The sequence below is a fragment of the Anabrus simplex genome, chromosome 7, assembly GCF_040414725.1.
Source record: "Anabrus simplex isolate iqAnaSimp1 chromosome 7, ASM4041472v1, whole genome shotgun sequence".
Classification (NCBI taxonomy): domain Eukaryota; kingdom Metazoa; phylum Arthropoda; class Insecta; order Orthoptera; family Tettigoniidae; genus Anabrus; species Anabrus simplex.
The window spans coordinates 57,999,849-58,017,850 of NC_090271.1; the positions used below are offsets into that span (position 1 = coordinate 57,999,849).

At 36.6% G+C, this 18,002-nt stretch overlaps 1 protein-coding gene across 1 annotated transcript in view; it reads right to left on the reverse strand.

Annotated features, from left to right (window-relative positions):
- Positions 1-18,002, reverse strand: part of LOC136877234 (zinc finger protein 665) — a 184,290-nt gene that overhangs the window by 109,911 nt on the left and 56,377 nt on the right. The window contains exon 4 of the mRNA XM_068228707.1: positions 16,281-16,362. Coding sequence (XP_068084808.1) covers positions 16,281-16,362 — 82 coding nt within the window. The remainder of the gene's footprint in view (positions 1-16,280; positions 16,363-18,002) is intronic.

Consider the following 18,002-nt stretch of genomic DNA (forward strand, 5'->3'; position numbering starts at 1 on the left):
AGAGGTGACTTTTTGACACTAGTTTATCATCCTTAATATTAACAATGATCTCTTGCCTTGATCATATCTCAATTTTAACTTGATTTTACAGTCATCCCAACATTGTGTACGAATTCTTACTCACGATGACCTTGAACAATAAAATATTTAATATTCGAGAACCTTTCAATAAAAATTTTAACAGAACTCTACATTTGTTTCTAGATTTAAATAGACTCAAGGCAACACTATGTATAAACTTTTAAACATGATAGCCTTGAAATATGAAAGTATATTTTTAATATTCAAGATTTCTATGTAAAATTTATTGTACTATGTCTTAAAGCTTTTGTTAAGCATATCATTGTTTTTTGTAACATATGTACTTTCAAAAGTCAAATCCACTGAAGATGACCCATACCAAGGGTTAAAACATGTATGATCAATAATGATAATTTGACTCCTTCTTAGAAGAGGTAGCATTGCACTGAATACGAGGACTGAATTCAAAACCTACATTATTGTATAATTGATACTGTCAATACGGATGTGAAGCTGATATCATGCACACACTATCCTAGTTATTAGAGGGCTCGAACATGAGTAATTACTTTCATTATTCAAATTTACTTGCAAATACTTTTCAAAGCTTCAGAGCCTTCTCAGCCATCTTAGCTAGGGCCAATGTGACAGTTCAGTTTCTTAAGTACATACTCCCATTATACAATAAGTACAATTAATGTCCTTCATAAGAATTCAGACTGGGGTGTCAGAATGTTCTCAGCACTAAATTATGACAGGCATATATTTCAGGTTTCCTCTTGTACACTATAGTCCCATTAATCTGAACCCCGTTAATCCGAAAGTCCGGTTTATCCGAACTGAAATATTAAATTTTTTTTAAGTTCCCTTTATTGAAATGAACGAACTTATTATAGAATGAAGACTTACTTGCACTTTATTAGTCATATTTTTCTAGAATAACTTAATGTAAACATAATTACACTTCATAAACCTTCAATCACTTCGCGTTCATCTTTACAAAGTCTGTTAGTTTCTTTTGCCGTTGTGACTGGAACCTACTCGAAGATGCAATGTTAAACCAAAATCTCAAAAACATCACATCAATGGGCGTAGTAGCGGAATGTTACTCGACGCAGCGTACGGCAAGTTCTAGGCGGCCGCGGCATCTGATCATGAGACTAGTGTAACCCGTTACCGTATTTTAGCAGTTTTAGGAGACAAGTTTTAATCTAGTTTTAGTCGTTCTTAACTACCCTACTGTACTGTTATACAGTTTTTTATTAATGTAACTGCTAAATAATGGGCTTTTCAAATTACAGTATGTACTGTACTGTAATATAGAAATTATTTTCCTCAGACGGTTGAGGCGCTGGCCTTCTGACCCCAACTTGGCAGGTTCGATCCTGGCCCAGTCTTGTATTTGAAGGTGCTCAAATACGTCAGCCTCGTGTAAGTAGATTTACTGCCACGTAAAAGAACACCTGTGAGAGAAAATGCCGGCACCTAGGCGTCTCCAGAGACCGTAAGAGTAGTTAGTGGGACGTAAAAACAATAACATTATTATTAGAAAATATTTTCCGGTTAATCCGAAAATTTCGTAATCCGAACAGACACCGGTCCCAATTAGTTCGGATTAACGAGACTCTACTGTATAAACTGTTAGTATGCACAGAAACAAACACATCTATTGAATGCCTGGTTGGAGTAGAATAGTATGTAACTTAATATCAAATACATGAAGTATACACAACAGAGAGGATTGGAAGGATCTCAACAATGTAGACTAATCCAAGTACTTCCATTCTGTAAAGTATGTGGATGATGATATCCTTCTTCTGGTCAATCAATCTTGGCGAAGTGTAGAGAGATCACTGGAAATCACTCTAATGAGCCCCAGTGGTCACTGTTACTGACTGATTTAGATTCCGGTTTAATGCAAAGCACTGTTATTAGTGACAGGGTTAGGCAAGAAGTTATTTAGGTCACCCAGTGACATTTATAATTTGATAGTGACTGGTTAAGTTCTGTCCACCAGGAAACCTTATATATGATGAAAATCATGAAACCTACTAACCACATCCACCATCGCAGTATTGATCAATCTTATCTTCTTTGGCACTAACCAGTTTACTGCTACTAAGCTCACTGGAGGAAGTGGCTATTGGTAATCCTGACATTGATATTGGCAAGTTCATTAATTACTGATTTTCCTTCTCCTGACTGACTAGATTTTGTGACACTAGTTTTTCCAACAGTCATTACATTATGGGCTTGTGTGAGGAAGATTGGAAATTTTTGGAATGATTTTTGGTGGTCTTTTTTAGCGGTCCTTAAATAGTATTATTTACATCATACTGCTCCTGTACCATCTAAATGTTTTTTCTCTATACATTTTTATAGTTTATTGATGTCTTTGTTTACTAGTACAAAAGTATGAGGTGGGTTTTTGGAGTAAAGATATTTTTCAAAGAAACAACATTATTATGAAAACATTTCATTATCTTTGGACTCTAGTACCTTAAACACTTCCTAGCCACATCATTACTAAGGCACTTGCCATAATAGGGCACCAATTTTGGTATGCCTTCATCATAGAATGACCGTGCCAGTGATGAAAGCCACTCAAATCTGAGAGTGTGATAAAATTGTGTACTGAATGCCTTTACCAATTTTTGCTTCAATCACACACCAAATTATTCATGATAACAGACAGTTGGATGCTCTGTGAGATGTTCTGCACATATTGATGACCTTCATTGAATATCTGAATGCATTTCCTCAGCATTCCATCCATCATTGCAATTATATCATACCCTCATATACTAGGCAATACAGATCGTATCTTACAGTCAGTGGATTGATCTATGTCCTGAACATTTTAAACACTTAATACAAGAGGGCCACACTACGTGAATGTCTCCAATGTACATATGGCATGTCAACTGATGAAGGAAGCCACTGTGCATGCTTAACACAGCAACTGCAGTGCTGCACTGGAAATACATGGAAACAGTATTTACTAAAGAAACACCCCTCATATGTAACGGACAGATCGTCAGAAAATCCCCACTGGTGAGTGAAGGTGGCGCAAGTGATTGTACTTGAAAGTGTTGTTCGCCCAGGAGGGTTGATGTTATGAGGGTACCAGGCTTTAAAATGGAAGTTTCTACTCCCCAAGACAAATCCTTACTGCTATGTTGCCACAACATCTCTTATTATTAGAATAGACGTCAGTCTTCTTTTCAGTTCAAACAATTCACACATGTTTTGTTTGCTGTTTTAAAGTCTTGTAATATTTACATAATTAGTAAATATTTGTGACATGTATTGCTTTTCAGTTAGCTTCATGCAGTAATGTGGAGGCCTTGGAAATCAAACGTGGAAATTAATGCACCAGAAAATCCTGAATTACATCTGCCAGTGCATGCAAACAATCTTCAGCCGAGCACCAGCAGTAGTGATACTCAATCGAGTAGCAGTGGTTCCATGGCTATGAGTGATAATCAGTTGTTCTGTGAAAGGTGATTAAAATTTTAGATAAGCAAAGATATGGCTGTTATATAACACATACAAGTAAGTTGAATGAACAATTTAGGCAGGGGCCATTATCTTGAGGGGAGCTAAAGTTTTGAAACTTGACAGGAAAACTAATATACAAACTTATAAAGAGGTTCTAGAACTCTAAAAAAATGTGGTAATAGGGTTATTTCTAACAAGTTTGATGATTTTTTCTGCAACTTGGTGAGACTAGTTCCTTCAGTGAGCTCTGTTCCGTTGACATCATGCTAACTCACAAATCAGGGAAGCAGAGCCTGGCATTGTGGTAACAGGAGTGTGACTGTACGTAACACAGCGGACAAAGAAAATCTTGTTCACCTCTCTGTAGTATACAGATTTGTTGCCTTTTAACATTGACTTTCCATTCTTCCTCTTGTCCCAGTGGGGACACGATTTTAAGCCTCTCACCACCACTTTTTTAGCCTGGCTAATCTGCCATTGAAATCAGTATCGCCTTGGCATTTTATTCCTTCTCATTTTTCTTTTATTTCCTGTGCGACTTATGTCGCTTATTGTAATTGCATCTTCTCCGTTCATGGAATAACCTTCCATCATTTATATACAATGTGTTTCAATATTATTTCCTGTTATCTACTGGTCTGCCGTCGGACCAGCCGGAGAGCGAGTCTCATGTTTGGCTCACTCGCTGTCCTACTTTCTCCTGCTGCATATCACATTTGGTTCTCAAATTATGCAACGTTTTGTTGATTCTTTGTTTTCTGATATTGTGTATAAGTATTTCTTTCCCTTTATTGACGACATCCTGATTTATTCTCCTGATCTTCAATCTCATTTATCACACGTTAGTGAGGTTCTTACCCGTCTTTGCGCTGTTGGTTTAACTGTTAACCCTTCCAAGGTACTAACTGCCCAAACATCTATTAAATTTCTCGGAAATATTTTTTCTCAGGGTATCGCTGTTGATCCCGATAGAGTTCCCGCCATTCACAAAATACCTCCTCCGAAAAATTTAAAACAACTGCGTTCCTTTCTTGGTATGGTTGGTTTCTATGCAAAGTATATTCCAAATTTTTCGTTAATTCCAAACCTTTAAATCTTCTCAAAAGAAAAGGCATTAAATTCCATTGGTCTTCCCCCCAACAAGCTGCCTTTGCCATGTTGAAATCTAAATTATCTCAGGCTTCTCTTTTACAGATTCCTGATTTCAATGTAACCTTTGAACTTTCTACTGATGCCTCTGATGTAGCTATTGGTGCCGTATTGCAACAAACCTATAATGGACAAACTTTACCCATTCGCTATTTCAGCCGCATCTTATCACCAGTTGAGCGTAAATATTCTACCATGAAAAAGAAGCCCTTCCTCTTATTCTTTCTATTGAGCACTTTGCTGACTATCTTGATCACCACGAATTCATTGTAAATACTGATAATCAAGCTCTTTCCTGGCTGCTTCATAACGCCCCTAAGATAGGTCGCACCGGTCGTTGGTTGCTTCGTCTATCCCGTTTCAAATTTTCTCTTAAGTTTATATCAGTTCAACACGGATAAAAACATGAAAGTCCTTACGCTTAATTATATCTGGTTATCACAATTCCATTGTTGACGCCTTATCCCGTCTTTTTGAAGATCATCACTCTCATGATTCCGAAATAAACCATCTTCCTATTAATTCCATTACCTCCATTTCCTCACTTACCAATTTTCCTCTCTCTTTTCAGTCCTGTTTACAACACCAAAAACTTGACCGCTACTGCCAATAATTTGTTCGTGACCTTTCTTCCCCTGATTATTCCGGTCCCTTTCGTTTGCAGAATCAGCTTCTTCTCTTCAAATCTACCCTCAAGACTACTCTTTATCTTGTCCTTCCCTCTGCTTTATGCTCTATGATTTTTCAGTACTTTCATGATTCCCCTGTCGGAGGACACTTTGGCATGGCTAAGACCTATGCCTGTATGGCCTGTCAATTTTTCTAGACTCAAATGTGAAAAGATGTTTTTTCTTGGGTTTGCTAATGTGAGTTATGTCAGAAACATAAGCCACCCAATCATCAACCCTATGGTATTTATGCTGCTTCCCCTGCCACTTACCCTGCTGAAAAATTTTATATTGATATTGTTGGTCCACTTGTTAAATCTTCTAAATCTAACTCCTATATTTTTACGTTACTTGATGGCTTTTCTAAATTCCTTATTGTCTGACCTTTGCATAACATTTCTTCACAAATCATTATTAATTTGCTATCCAATCAAATTTTTTTGATTACTGGTCTTCCAAAGGTGCTTATTTCTGATAACACATCTATTTTCACTTCTAAAGTTTTTTACAATTTTTGTTTTTCCTATGGTAATTCTTGGACCTGAACCCCCACCTTTAAACTTTATAACCTTGTGTTACTTAAAAATCACCCTGTCAGTTCCACATCTCAAAATCTCTCTGCCAAACTTTCACCTCTTTTGCTGGGCCCCTTCCGGATTCTTTCTTTTCCCCCTCCCAATACTGCCCAACTGCAATCCACTCACTCTCCCACTTCGTCCTACCATCCACAAGCCAATATTGTTGAACGGTACCACCGAAACTTAAAATCCTTTTTATCTATTTTTCATTCCCACGATCGTAAATCATGGGACACCCAACTGCATATTTTGTTTTAGTTCTAAATTCTACTATCAATAATTCCACTTCATATACCCTTGCTAAGTTCAGGTCCAAGAATTACCATAGGAAAAACAAAAATTGTAAAAAACTTTAGAAGTGAAAATAGATGTGTTATCAGAAATAAGCACCTTTGGAAGACCAGTAATCAGAAAAATTTGATTGGATAGCAAATTAATAATGATTTGTGAAGAAATGTTATGCAAAGGTCAGACAATAAGGAATTTAGAAAAGCCATCAAGTAACGTAAAAATATAGGAGTTAGATTTAGAAGATTTAACAAGTGGACCAACAATATCAATATAAAATTTTTCAGCAGGGTAAGTGGCAGGGTAAGCAGCATAAATACCATAGGGTTGATGATTGGGGGGCTTATGTTTCTGACATAACTCTATGTTTTTAGGTAGGGAACTACATACACCTCTGTCTTTAAGTTGGAACCTACCCTCCTTATTGGATACCCCTCCTCACCTTCTCACTCAGTCTCAACTGCGACATGCCTTTCAAAACCTTCTCCATGCTAGGGATCTTCATAAAAAAGCTTGTAATTCTCAGACCCGAACCCCCACCTTTAAACTTTATGACCTTGTGTTACTTAAAAATCACCGTCAGTTCCACATCTCAAAATCTCTCTGCCAAACTTTCACCTCTTTTGCTTGGCCCCTTCTGGATTCTTTCTTTTCCCCCTCCCAATACTGCCCAACTGCAATCCACTCACTCTCCCACTGATATTAAAAAGTCCACTTTTCGCAATTAAAACCTTTTTCTACTTCATTTTGATGGCAGTGAGATGATTGTATTGATCAGTCTGCCTTCTTTTTTTCCTTATAATATTTGCCCAGGCATGATCCCTTTTTTTCTTGTTATGCTAGATTTTTGTCTCTCTTTACTTATCTGCTCACCCAGCCGAACAAATCCCCTCATGCCTGACTCTCCCACGAATTGTAAATTTTCCCTTCTGGGATTCGTTTTCTTTCCTTTACATGGGACGCATGAATTGTTAATATCATATTTTATTCTTGAAAATTATTTTAGTATGTATATTGTAAATATTTAGCAGGCCACTTATAATTTTGCTCATTTATTTGTGTACGATCCGGATCATTCCTTCTTCTCACTTCTTTCCCTCTCTCCTTTTTCCCTTCCTTTTATCCTGTCACCCTTTCTTCTTTTCTTCTTTCTCCATGCTGCTCATGTTTGTTCTTTTGTTTCCGCATCTGGTGTTATCGACGGCATCCTTCTGCGTGTTCCTGAGATAGCGCCTCTCCAGTACATCGTGGAACCTTCGCCGCATCTTCTACTCCATCTACATCGTCCTTCTTCTACGCTTCGCCGCATCTACCACCCATCCTTCGGATTCTTCTGGGTGGTGGGAGTATGTTACGAGCTCCCTAACCATTCTACTACGTTGATGTTCGAGCTTGCCTTCCGCCTACTTCGCAGTCTTGCTGCTGTCTATACTGCAAGTCAACTCATCTTGCTTCGTCTGCTTATTTGGCTCACCAGTGACTGTTTGTTGACTATACCTCCCGGCCTGCATTCTACTATGTCACCGTGTTCTCGTTTGTTCTCGGCTCCACTTCCCTTGCACTATATAGTCGCTGCTGCCCTGTTTCAGGCGGTCAGGCATTCCGTGTCAACTTGAGCGGTGGGAGCAGCAACTTTCCGCACGGCTGGTCCATTGCGATTTTACAATATTTCCATCTTCTACGTGACTTTGTGTTATCATTACTATGCTGGATGAGCAGAGTTTTACTATCCTATTCTGACACTTTGGACGATTCTTTAATTTTGCCCCTCAGGCCTTAAGTTATATTTCGAACTCTGGCCCATTCAGGGCACTTCTCACTATTTATTTCATGAACTTCAAATCATCAAGACTAAGTGGATGTGGAACCTTCATTAACAATATGCATGCCTGTGTTGGAATGACTTTGAATTTATAGCAGCCTGAATTTCACTAACTCTCACCCTCGCCATTCCTATGTTTCTATCTTTTCTTGTCACGGTTAACATTTGCTTTCCTCATTCCCTGTCCATTTCCTTCCGGTCCCTCTAATTTTTTCCCCCCCATTTTTTGATGATTTCCAAATTTGTAAAAGTGGCCTTCGCGTTTTATTAACTATCAATGTTGGTGTGTAACTATTCTATTTCTTCTTCTTCTTCTTCTTCTTCTTCTTTTTTTATGACCACATAGGATCACTTTAGTCAGTCCGTCATTCAGGTCTCTTTGAAGGGATTGTTCGGGCTTTGCGGTCCTCCCAGTACTTCTTCAGACGCTCCGATCTTCGTGCCCTTTCCTCAGTTGAAAATGTGCGTGTTGTTGGTTTGTTTTGTGTAAGGGTAAAGCAGAGGTTTGTATTCTTGAGTTTTGTATTCAATTTTATCTTATTTATGGTGTCTTCTGTTGTAAGGCCTATTTCCTTCAGATCCTCTCTTACTTCTCTGATCCATTTACATCCTGTTGTGGTATTTTTTGAGATGAGATTGTGTTGTACTAGTTGTTTCAGAAGTCTCGAGTCCTGCATTCTCATGATATGTCCAAAGAATCCCAGTCTCCTCTTACGCATAGTATCTGTAATGGGTTCTACCTCTTTGTACACGACTTCGTTAGGTATTAACCGCCACTGTCCATCTTTCTGATATTTTTTGTTGATACAGGTTCTTCCAATCCTCCTTTCAATTTTGTGAAGTCTGTCAGTCTTTGATTGTTTATTCAGGTAAAAAAGTGTTTCTGCTGCATATGTAGCTTCCGGTTTTATAACTGTGTTGTAGTGTTTAATTTTTGTATTTATTGATAGGCATTTCTTTTTGTAGATATCCCATGTTAATTTTTGTGCTTTAGCTAATCTATTTGTTCTTACTTGGATTGAGATTTTTTTATTTAAGTTATGTGTTACTACTTCTCCAAGATATTTAAACTGAGTTACTATTTTGATTTTATTACCATTTATGGTGACTTCTTTTAGCTGTGTTGGTTTTTGGGGCATAATTTCTGTTTTTTCAAATGATATTTTGAGGCCAATTTTATTTGCAATGTTTTGAAGTTCTGATATCTGGGTTTTTGCTTATTTTATGTCCACTGCTAGTAATGCTAAATCGTCAGCAAAACCCAGGCAATTTGTTTTGATTTTTCGGCCAATCTTTATTTTGGGGGGACATTTCCTAAACCATTCCCTCATTACCATTTCCAGAGCACAGTTAAATAATAGTGGTGAGAGCCCATCTCCCTGCCATAGTCCAGTTTTAATTTCAAATGTCTCTGATGTTTCACCCCTAAACTTCACTTTTGACTTGGTATTGGTGAGAGTAAATTTTATCATGTTTATTAATTTGCGGTGTATTATTCTTCTAAAGTATAAAAATTGCTATTTTCATCCCTTTTTAATAGTCGATAAAATTACTCTGTCTTCAAAGAAGTCTGTCACGATCTCATATACAGTTCCTTATATTGACATGTTATTTGTACCTATCTAATTGTACCCAGGTCTAGTTAATGGTCTAGTGACTGTTTTTTCTTAAATTGTTCTTTGTATTGCCAAGCAATATTTGAAAACTCTAGTCACAATGATCTCCATGAAATTTTCAAATTCTATTTTATGGTTGATAGCAAAGTTATTAATTTATTCTTGGTATTTCCGAAATATTCCTGATTGTAAAATATTTCCTTCTCTTGGTGTTATCAATACATATTGTAATTTGAACTTTGTTGTTTGAGCTACCTTTGCTATTCCTACTTCCCCCTCTTTCCCCGCTTGTTGTGTGCTTACCACGTCATACCTTCTGGGAAATAGCCCAGCAAAACCCTGCGCTAAATTCTGCTGATATGTTGAGGTTCTGATTTTATGATTTATGCTTCGGTCTTTTTCCCTGTGCGGTCTAACGCTGCAGCTTGACCATACTTTATGTTTGCCATGTAACGACTCGTCATTTGGCCCAGTGTTTTTATTTGGTTCTATGGACAGACAGATTTATGTTGCATGTATCATTCGTACACCATTACCAATATTATTAGTCACCACCGACTACTCACTGAGTTTGTGCTATTCAACACACCGAATCTGAATATACTAAATGTATCCCCCTATCACGAATACGTAACAAGCATGAAGTTAGTTCAATGTTGAGCACCATGATGGTTGGAAGCTTAATGTCGTGGCTCTTTGTAAGAGCATCTACCCACCTCAAAATGCCTGGATAACAAGTACAGGATCAGGGCTAACGCCCTGAAGTGTTTTTTGCTTATTATTTTCTTACCTGGAGTGGACGTGCGCAACATATTCTACCTAATTTTATCTCTATGTAACTGTAAGTATTCGTGTTCCCAGCCGACGCCAAACTTTAATTCCTTCCCATTGATTCTGGAACTCATAAGTTGCTTTCAAGATTATTAGTTATTTTCCTTCGCTCCTGGAGCTGGATGTACTTGTCTTGGATGCTTATTTAAATTAGCGGTTGCATGCTGTTGGAAAAATACCAAATTGATGGTTCTTCTGTTCTGATAAACTTTAAAATTTTGTAACATGTTGGGAATTCGGATACTGACTGCACTGTTTAAACCTACTATGAGTGGAAGAAAACATGTTCGGCAAGATGTTCTTGGCACTAAAAGATATTTCTGTTTCGGATTATGATAAAAAAGTTAGGAGTCACATAATTTGAATATGTGAAGTCATCCATTAAAAGGATTGAGATCGCGAGATTATCTCCGTGGATCGGAATCTATTTTTTTCTTTAAATTTTATCTTTTCTGACTTTCTTTTCTTAATGTATTTGTTTATGCTTCGGTAATGCTGACTCTTGTTGTCATCTCCATGGCAACCGTCACCCATGGGATCTGTCATTTTGATTATTAAAAGAATTGGCTATGTTTGAGTATTGAATAATTTTTGTGATGAGCGTGGCATTAAGTTGGAAACTGCTGGCTCTTACTTCTTCACCTTAATTGATTTACGATCTGTATGTGGGAGTTTTCTTGGTGGTTTAAGCTGCATTGTTCTTACATGCTGATTTGATTTTATGCGTGCACGCTCTGTAATGATTAGAGCTACTTGCTCTGATAATTATGATTGAATTCTTTTGTGGGCGCATTACCATCCTTTGTGCTATCTTGTTCTTCCATTTTGAAGTGTGGTGAATTTTTGGAGGCATTTAGTGACCTGTTCTGTGTTTATTTTGTGAGTACTTTCGGTTTTGGATATGCTTTCTGTGCATGTTAATTAATTTTCCTGTCGTGCCTATTGTGATCCAGTTCACAGGAGGATCTCGTGGCCTCATCTTAGCATATTTTCACCTAATGTACAAAATAAATCCTGGAGAAAGGATGTTTTTAGTTATTAGTATACAAGTACATTTTTGCAAGATTAATGTGCTTGCTTTGAGTGATTTACAATCACGAAGTGCTAATCCCCATTATCTTATATTGTTCTTCAACTGCTTTTGTGAAAGACTCGTCCTTTAATTTCTTATTTACCTATGCATTGTTTTTGCATTTTTATTCGGCTGATGATGACCCAGATTGGGGTCGAAACCGGTACCGCTTCCACTTATAATTAAATAAGAATGTAACACTACATTTCTTATTTACTTGTATTGAATAGGTTGAACTATGTTATTTGTTATTTCAATTTATTTGTGATACAGTTCAATACGGAACATCATGAAATTTTTATCTTTAAATCCCTTCAGGCAGGCAGTAAAGTTAGTCTATGGACATTTTCTTTGACAACTAAAATTGTCTTGTAATTTAATCTTGTTTTAAGTCTACCTATTAATTTATCTGGTTTAATTCAAAGGGCGTCCCTCGATTCTAAGTAAATATTTATTCTCTATTCTGAAGTTATTTAATTAATTATGATATTAATTAGCTATCTAAGGTCAGTTTTTACTTTATTACTCAATTTACCATTTTAATTAATTAATCTGATAGTCTTGGTAAAGGTGCACCTGTTGATTTCAAGGGGGTTTTGCTTTTCTATCATATGCAAATTTCTCTTATGGCAGTGATTAAATAATTTAGTTCTTTTTGAAAAACTCGCAGAGTTTCTCTTTCATGGTTTCTGATATTTCCTACTGTGCAAATCTTTTGGTTCGATCTGAGTTGCCTCTGGTTTATGGCCTGTTACTTGACCATTTGGTGAGTATTTGCTGTTTTCCTTCTTCAGTTTTTTTTAAAAGAAGGATATTTGCTATCTCTTGCTCTTTGTTTACTTGTACCAGTAATTGCCGGCACAACTGGTATACTCTCGCTACCCATCCTGCCTCAGCAAGTGTATGTCCAGGATGAAAATTGCACCATTAGCTTCGCATGAGGTCATACGTATTTGTCTAAAAGTCCTTTTAACAGATCTTCATACGAGCAAGTAATTTACTTTGGCAGTGCTCATTGTCAGTCAAAAATCAAAAGCAGATAATAATACTTACCCTCAATATCTGAACAGAATTTCATATGAGCAAAAAGTTTATTTTAGCAGGTAACATGATCACATATCCATCCATGAATCAATATTTATTTTTTACCAAATGGTCAGTATAAAATATATGATTTAACATTTTGTAAGAATTATATCTTTCATATTTATTAATAAGAAATAAACACTTATGTGCTTGTTATTACACAGCAAGAAATACTATGAAGTATATAACAAAACCCAAAACAAAAAAAACAAAGAACAAGGCACTTAACGCCCTTGAAAGGGCCATGGTCTGCCCAGTGACCGCTGCTCAGCCCAAAGTCCTGCAGATTACGAGGGGTCATGTGGTCAGCACGACGCATCCTCTCAGCCATTATTCTGGGCTTTCAAGACCAGGTTTTAAGATAAGGGTGTATTCTGCCTGAAGGCAGGTCCGAACTTCCATAGAGGTGTGCCTGAGCCACAGTTTGCATACGGTAGGGTGACCAGTTCCTTTTCGCTCCTCCATTCCCTTACCCTCCCACCATCAGCACGTAGCAACCCATCCAAATATTGTCCACACCCAATGTTGCTTTACTTCGGAGATCTCACGGGATCCGGTCTTTCAACACAGCTATGGCTGTAGGCATGAAGTATATACTCACAGAAAATATAAACAGTAGTTCCAAAATTTCTTCATCCCCAGCATCCTATTTATGCATAGCAGGGTATGTGCCTTACATTCAAAAGATGATCCTGTTGAATGTAGGTGGTGCCTGCCAGAGTCACATTTACTTTATCTTTTGTCTATAAGGGTGTGTTGTGACTTTAACTCATTTGGAAACATACTGTTGTATGGCCAGCCAAAAGTAAAGCAAATATCTAGATTCGTGTAGTCATCCATATAGCATGTCTATGCAAAACAGAGCATACAATGCTTACTAATGAACTTTTACTTGCATGCTATAGCAGAAATGGTATGATAAAGAGAAAAGGATACTAATATAAAGCGCATCAATAGAAAAAATTGTCTATAGCAGGCATCATCAATCAAGAGCGAAATGCCTTCGGAGAAAATTTGCTCCCCTCTCTTGATGAAAGAGAGCAGATTAGTGAGCAAGTAGAGGAAGAAGTAGTGGAAGTGCATGATGTAGTATGTACTGCAGGTCAGTGGCACAAAGGTATAGCACATCTTTCTGGACAGGTTAGATTGCGACACAATACGTGTGAACTCATGAGAGTTGACACTGTGTTTCCGTCTTTATCCTCACACCACATGACGTTCAACTCTAGTTGGTTAATGTTGTATTTTGTATGGAAAAGATTTCAGCACAGCGTAGGCCATCGATGCCAACAATTTCCAAACCTTGGGAAGAAGAGTATTTAATATTTCAAGAAAATAACACAGCAAAATGTGTAATATGTAATAAAATATGGAATCACGCTTTTAAAAAACATTAGAAGAATATAAAAATGGTTTTAATGTCACTACGAGAGTAGGTTTAATGATAATGAGGAGTTAGAAAAGGATCTGCAGGTGTTCGGCATTCCCTTCTCAGTGGATGTGCAAACTGTTAGACCAGAACTGCTACTAGATACTCAAATGAAAGATAGGTTTGCAAACACCAACAGTTTGACTGAATGTTATGTTCGTTTGCCACGGGATAGATTTCATAGAGTGTACACTTTTAATGCTCATGTTGTAAGTATATTCGGATCAACTTATTTATGTGAACATAAGTTTTCATTAATAAAGATTTGTAAATCTAGACACTGAAGTAGGCTCACTGATGAAAACTTGAAATGTGTTTTGCGACTTGCCAGTACGCAAACGATAATACCAAACACTGACACACTACTATGTAAACGAGCCCAAAGGTCCCGTGAAGGAGGAGTACACCAATGATATGTTTTAGTTCATGTGTTTAATTTGTTGTCATAGTCATAAATGAGATACAGATATTGAAATGTATGTTAATGAGAGTGCAAAGAATATGTACAAATCTCATAAATTATATTTTCTTTCGGTAAATGTATGTGTCCCAAAGCTTCAGTTAATTGTGAAAATGTATTTATTCAGGAAATATTGCACACTGCTGTATAATTCCTATGTCAATGAATAATTTTCTAGTCCTGTTATACTCCGTAATCTGTCTCCTGTTCATCTCATATGATTCATGCTGCAAATTATTATTATTATTATTATTATTATTATTATTATTATTATAAAAGGTGTTGTTCATATGGTAACATTTCTGAGCGGCAAGTACAGTATGATAATATGCTTACAATATTGTGATATTGTGAATAGTTGTGAGATTAGTTACATGTAAAGTACAGTACGGTCATGGTATGCAACCCGCCTGTCTGCTGCTCTCTTGTCACATGACCAACACCCGTACCAAGCGGAGCAAGTAACACCGGCTCCCTAGAGCAACTACATGATGACGTCTGGTCTATAGCACAAGTTTCAGTAGCACTATGAATTCAGTGTACTGTCTACAGGACACGTTTAGATTCAGAATCTACTTCATATCAGTATTCTAAGTGTAAACTTTAAACATACTTTATAGTTGTTCAAGCATAAAGCCTGATTAAAAAAAAAACCTAACTTTGAAAATACCAATGTCTTGGCAGTTCACAAAATGTGGCATTGTATAGTGGTATAATAACAAACCATCTGCTACGCATTTCTAAAAGCATTAGTTATCGCTCAGCAGCAGTTAGTTTGCAAATATGTTCAGTATGTATTGCAATTGTTGAGATGTCTGAATATTATTAGCAGCCATATCATTTGCTGATGCTCATGTCACACAAGTTCATGGAGTCGTGTGTTCTAATCATTGACAGTTCAGGAAGTAGCAGAGTGATTTAACATCTCGATAGGATTGTGTTAAATTCTCACAGAAAAATTACAAATGTATTAAAAAGCTTAAAAAGTTCTTCCTCAACTCTTAGCTGAGGACCACAGAGACCTTCAAGTTTCCATCTGTCAGAAGATTTAGGGTAAGGCTAATGGAGATGAGAATTTTATGAAAATAATCACAAACAGGGGATAAAATATCAGTTTATGGATACATCAAAGCAAAAATGCAATAATCACAGTAATACAAAAAAAAAAAAAAAAAAAATCTGAGAATGGACACCAGTTTGAATGTAATGTTTTATATGGTCTTTTGTGTTATCAATGATGTTGTGCACCATGAATTCCAACCTAAGGGTCAAACGGTGAATAGTTGGTATAATCTTAAAACCATAAGACATTAGAAAGAAAATCACAGAAGAAAAAGAAAAGTCTGAAGGAGAGAAACAATATATAAAACCTCCACCACAACAATACACTAGCTCATGCATTGCTAGTGATTCATGAATTCTTGACAAACACGAAGAAAACTGTGCTTCCCCATCCACCCTATTCATATGGCCTAGCTGGGGCAAGACCTTTTCTATTCGTCAAACTGAAATTCAACCTGCACAGATAATAACTTCAGTAAACTGACGAGATCAAACTGAAATCACAGGCAGAACTGCATGCAATTACCTAAACTCCCTACCAGGACTGCTTCCATATGTGGGAACATTATACTAATAGAAACAGGGAACACTTCAAATGAGACAAAGCTAACTAGGCTGCAGGTAAGTCACATAAAGAGTTATTTTCAAATTTCAGTTATTTTTTGACCACGCCTCATGTGGACAATAGTTTACTTACACTTTCAGATGTTTCTTCTGAATCCGTTGACCATTCCACTTCACATTTGATGAAAGGTGATTCTTCCATCATTTCGTGCAATCTATAAAAAGATAGCAATGTTAGAATACCAATGATAAAGTCGTTTAAATAAAATGTGACACACAATAAAAACTTCACGGAATAAATTCCCAAAACAAACAACGTCAAGCCTACTTTGGTGAGATTTATCTATAAAGTACAATCTCCAAAATCTGGCCATTCTGTTATCCAGTATGTCGAGTACCCTGTAATCTGACATTTTTAAATACCCACCAAGCATACTATGTATGTTGAATCATCTGCATTTTGGTAAAAATTCTTGCGTTGATGGTTTTACACAGTATTAAAAATCACTGGATCTTTTGGTGCAAGATTGGGTTCGCTGCAATACAGTATGGTAGAAGCATTTTGTATTATTTTGTCTGAAAAGAATGTGGTTCCTGGAGATACATCATTTCGGCTGCAATCGAAGTTCCAAGTTTCCAAAACACAGCAGTCAAATAAACCTTTTTTTTTTTTTTTTACAGTGCTCTTAGTTTTTTAAAAAAATCACCAACTCTGAAAGTAAAAACAATGAGTGCACGTGAAGAACATTTTTACATGTGACTTTGCAGCTGGGGTATGTATAACAAATTTTATCATTACTATACATGACACTTGTATGCTAAATACATAAGGCCTCTTTTGCTTTGTTGCAGTTCAAACTATTAGTAGAATAAAGTGTGTATTCAGTGAAAATTTGATAAACTGTATCCCATTTCAGGGCAAAAATGGGACAGCTTTGACTTTTGTTTACATTTTAACCACATAATGTATGAAAGTGATAAATAAGAATACGCTGCAATTTGTGGTCTATTTATGTTCTGTGTGTTGTGTGAAAGAAGAAAAAAATATTTAGTAAATATTTGAATTTTCTGAGAATTTCTTTATTTTTTTCTACAAGTTTACAAAAAGGGAACCAGTCCATTATTGCACCAGGCCCTTGAATTGTAATTCATTCTAGTGCAGCTTTAAAACCATTCACTCTTCGTTGTCATTCAGATGGATTATTGCTGCAACATATGCAGCACTGTAATGTGTTCTTGTGTAGCTGCACATTTTTGAGTGCATATTAAGTATCAACTGTAGTTTGAATAATGCTGTACTTGAAGAAACATAAGCACAAAACATTATCATTCAGTGAAAAGTGGGATATCCTTATGATACCGGATCGATGTGAGAAACTGAATAATATAGTGAATCAGTTCAAGGTTGGACATACAGCAATTTATGATATTAAAAAGAAACGGCTGGAAATTGAGACCTTTGTAAAAATTGCTGCAAGTGAAACATCCGAGACACAAACAATGAAGATCAGGAGATGGCGAGCGCTTGTACACCACACCCAGGAAACTGGAGTTGGGAAATGATGATGATGATGATGATTAAACTAAACCCTCTCCCACAAGAAACCCTTCAGATTACATCAATACAATGCGAAGCAACCTGCTTAAAATCTGAAATCTGACATTTTTTGACACAATTTTTCTCAAAAGCTCGCTTTACTTCATCCTCTTGCCAAGCACTTAGAATTCATATCATTAGTGCAGAGTAATTTGCTTTGCATTTTTGAAATCCATGGTAAAACCCACAAGTTGGTTATTAAAATGTGGTACCAAGGTTATGATCTCTTTTCTTCCAAAATTCTCTAGTTTCTTTCCT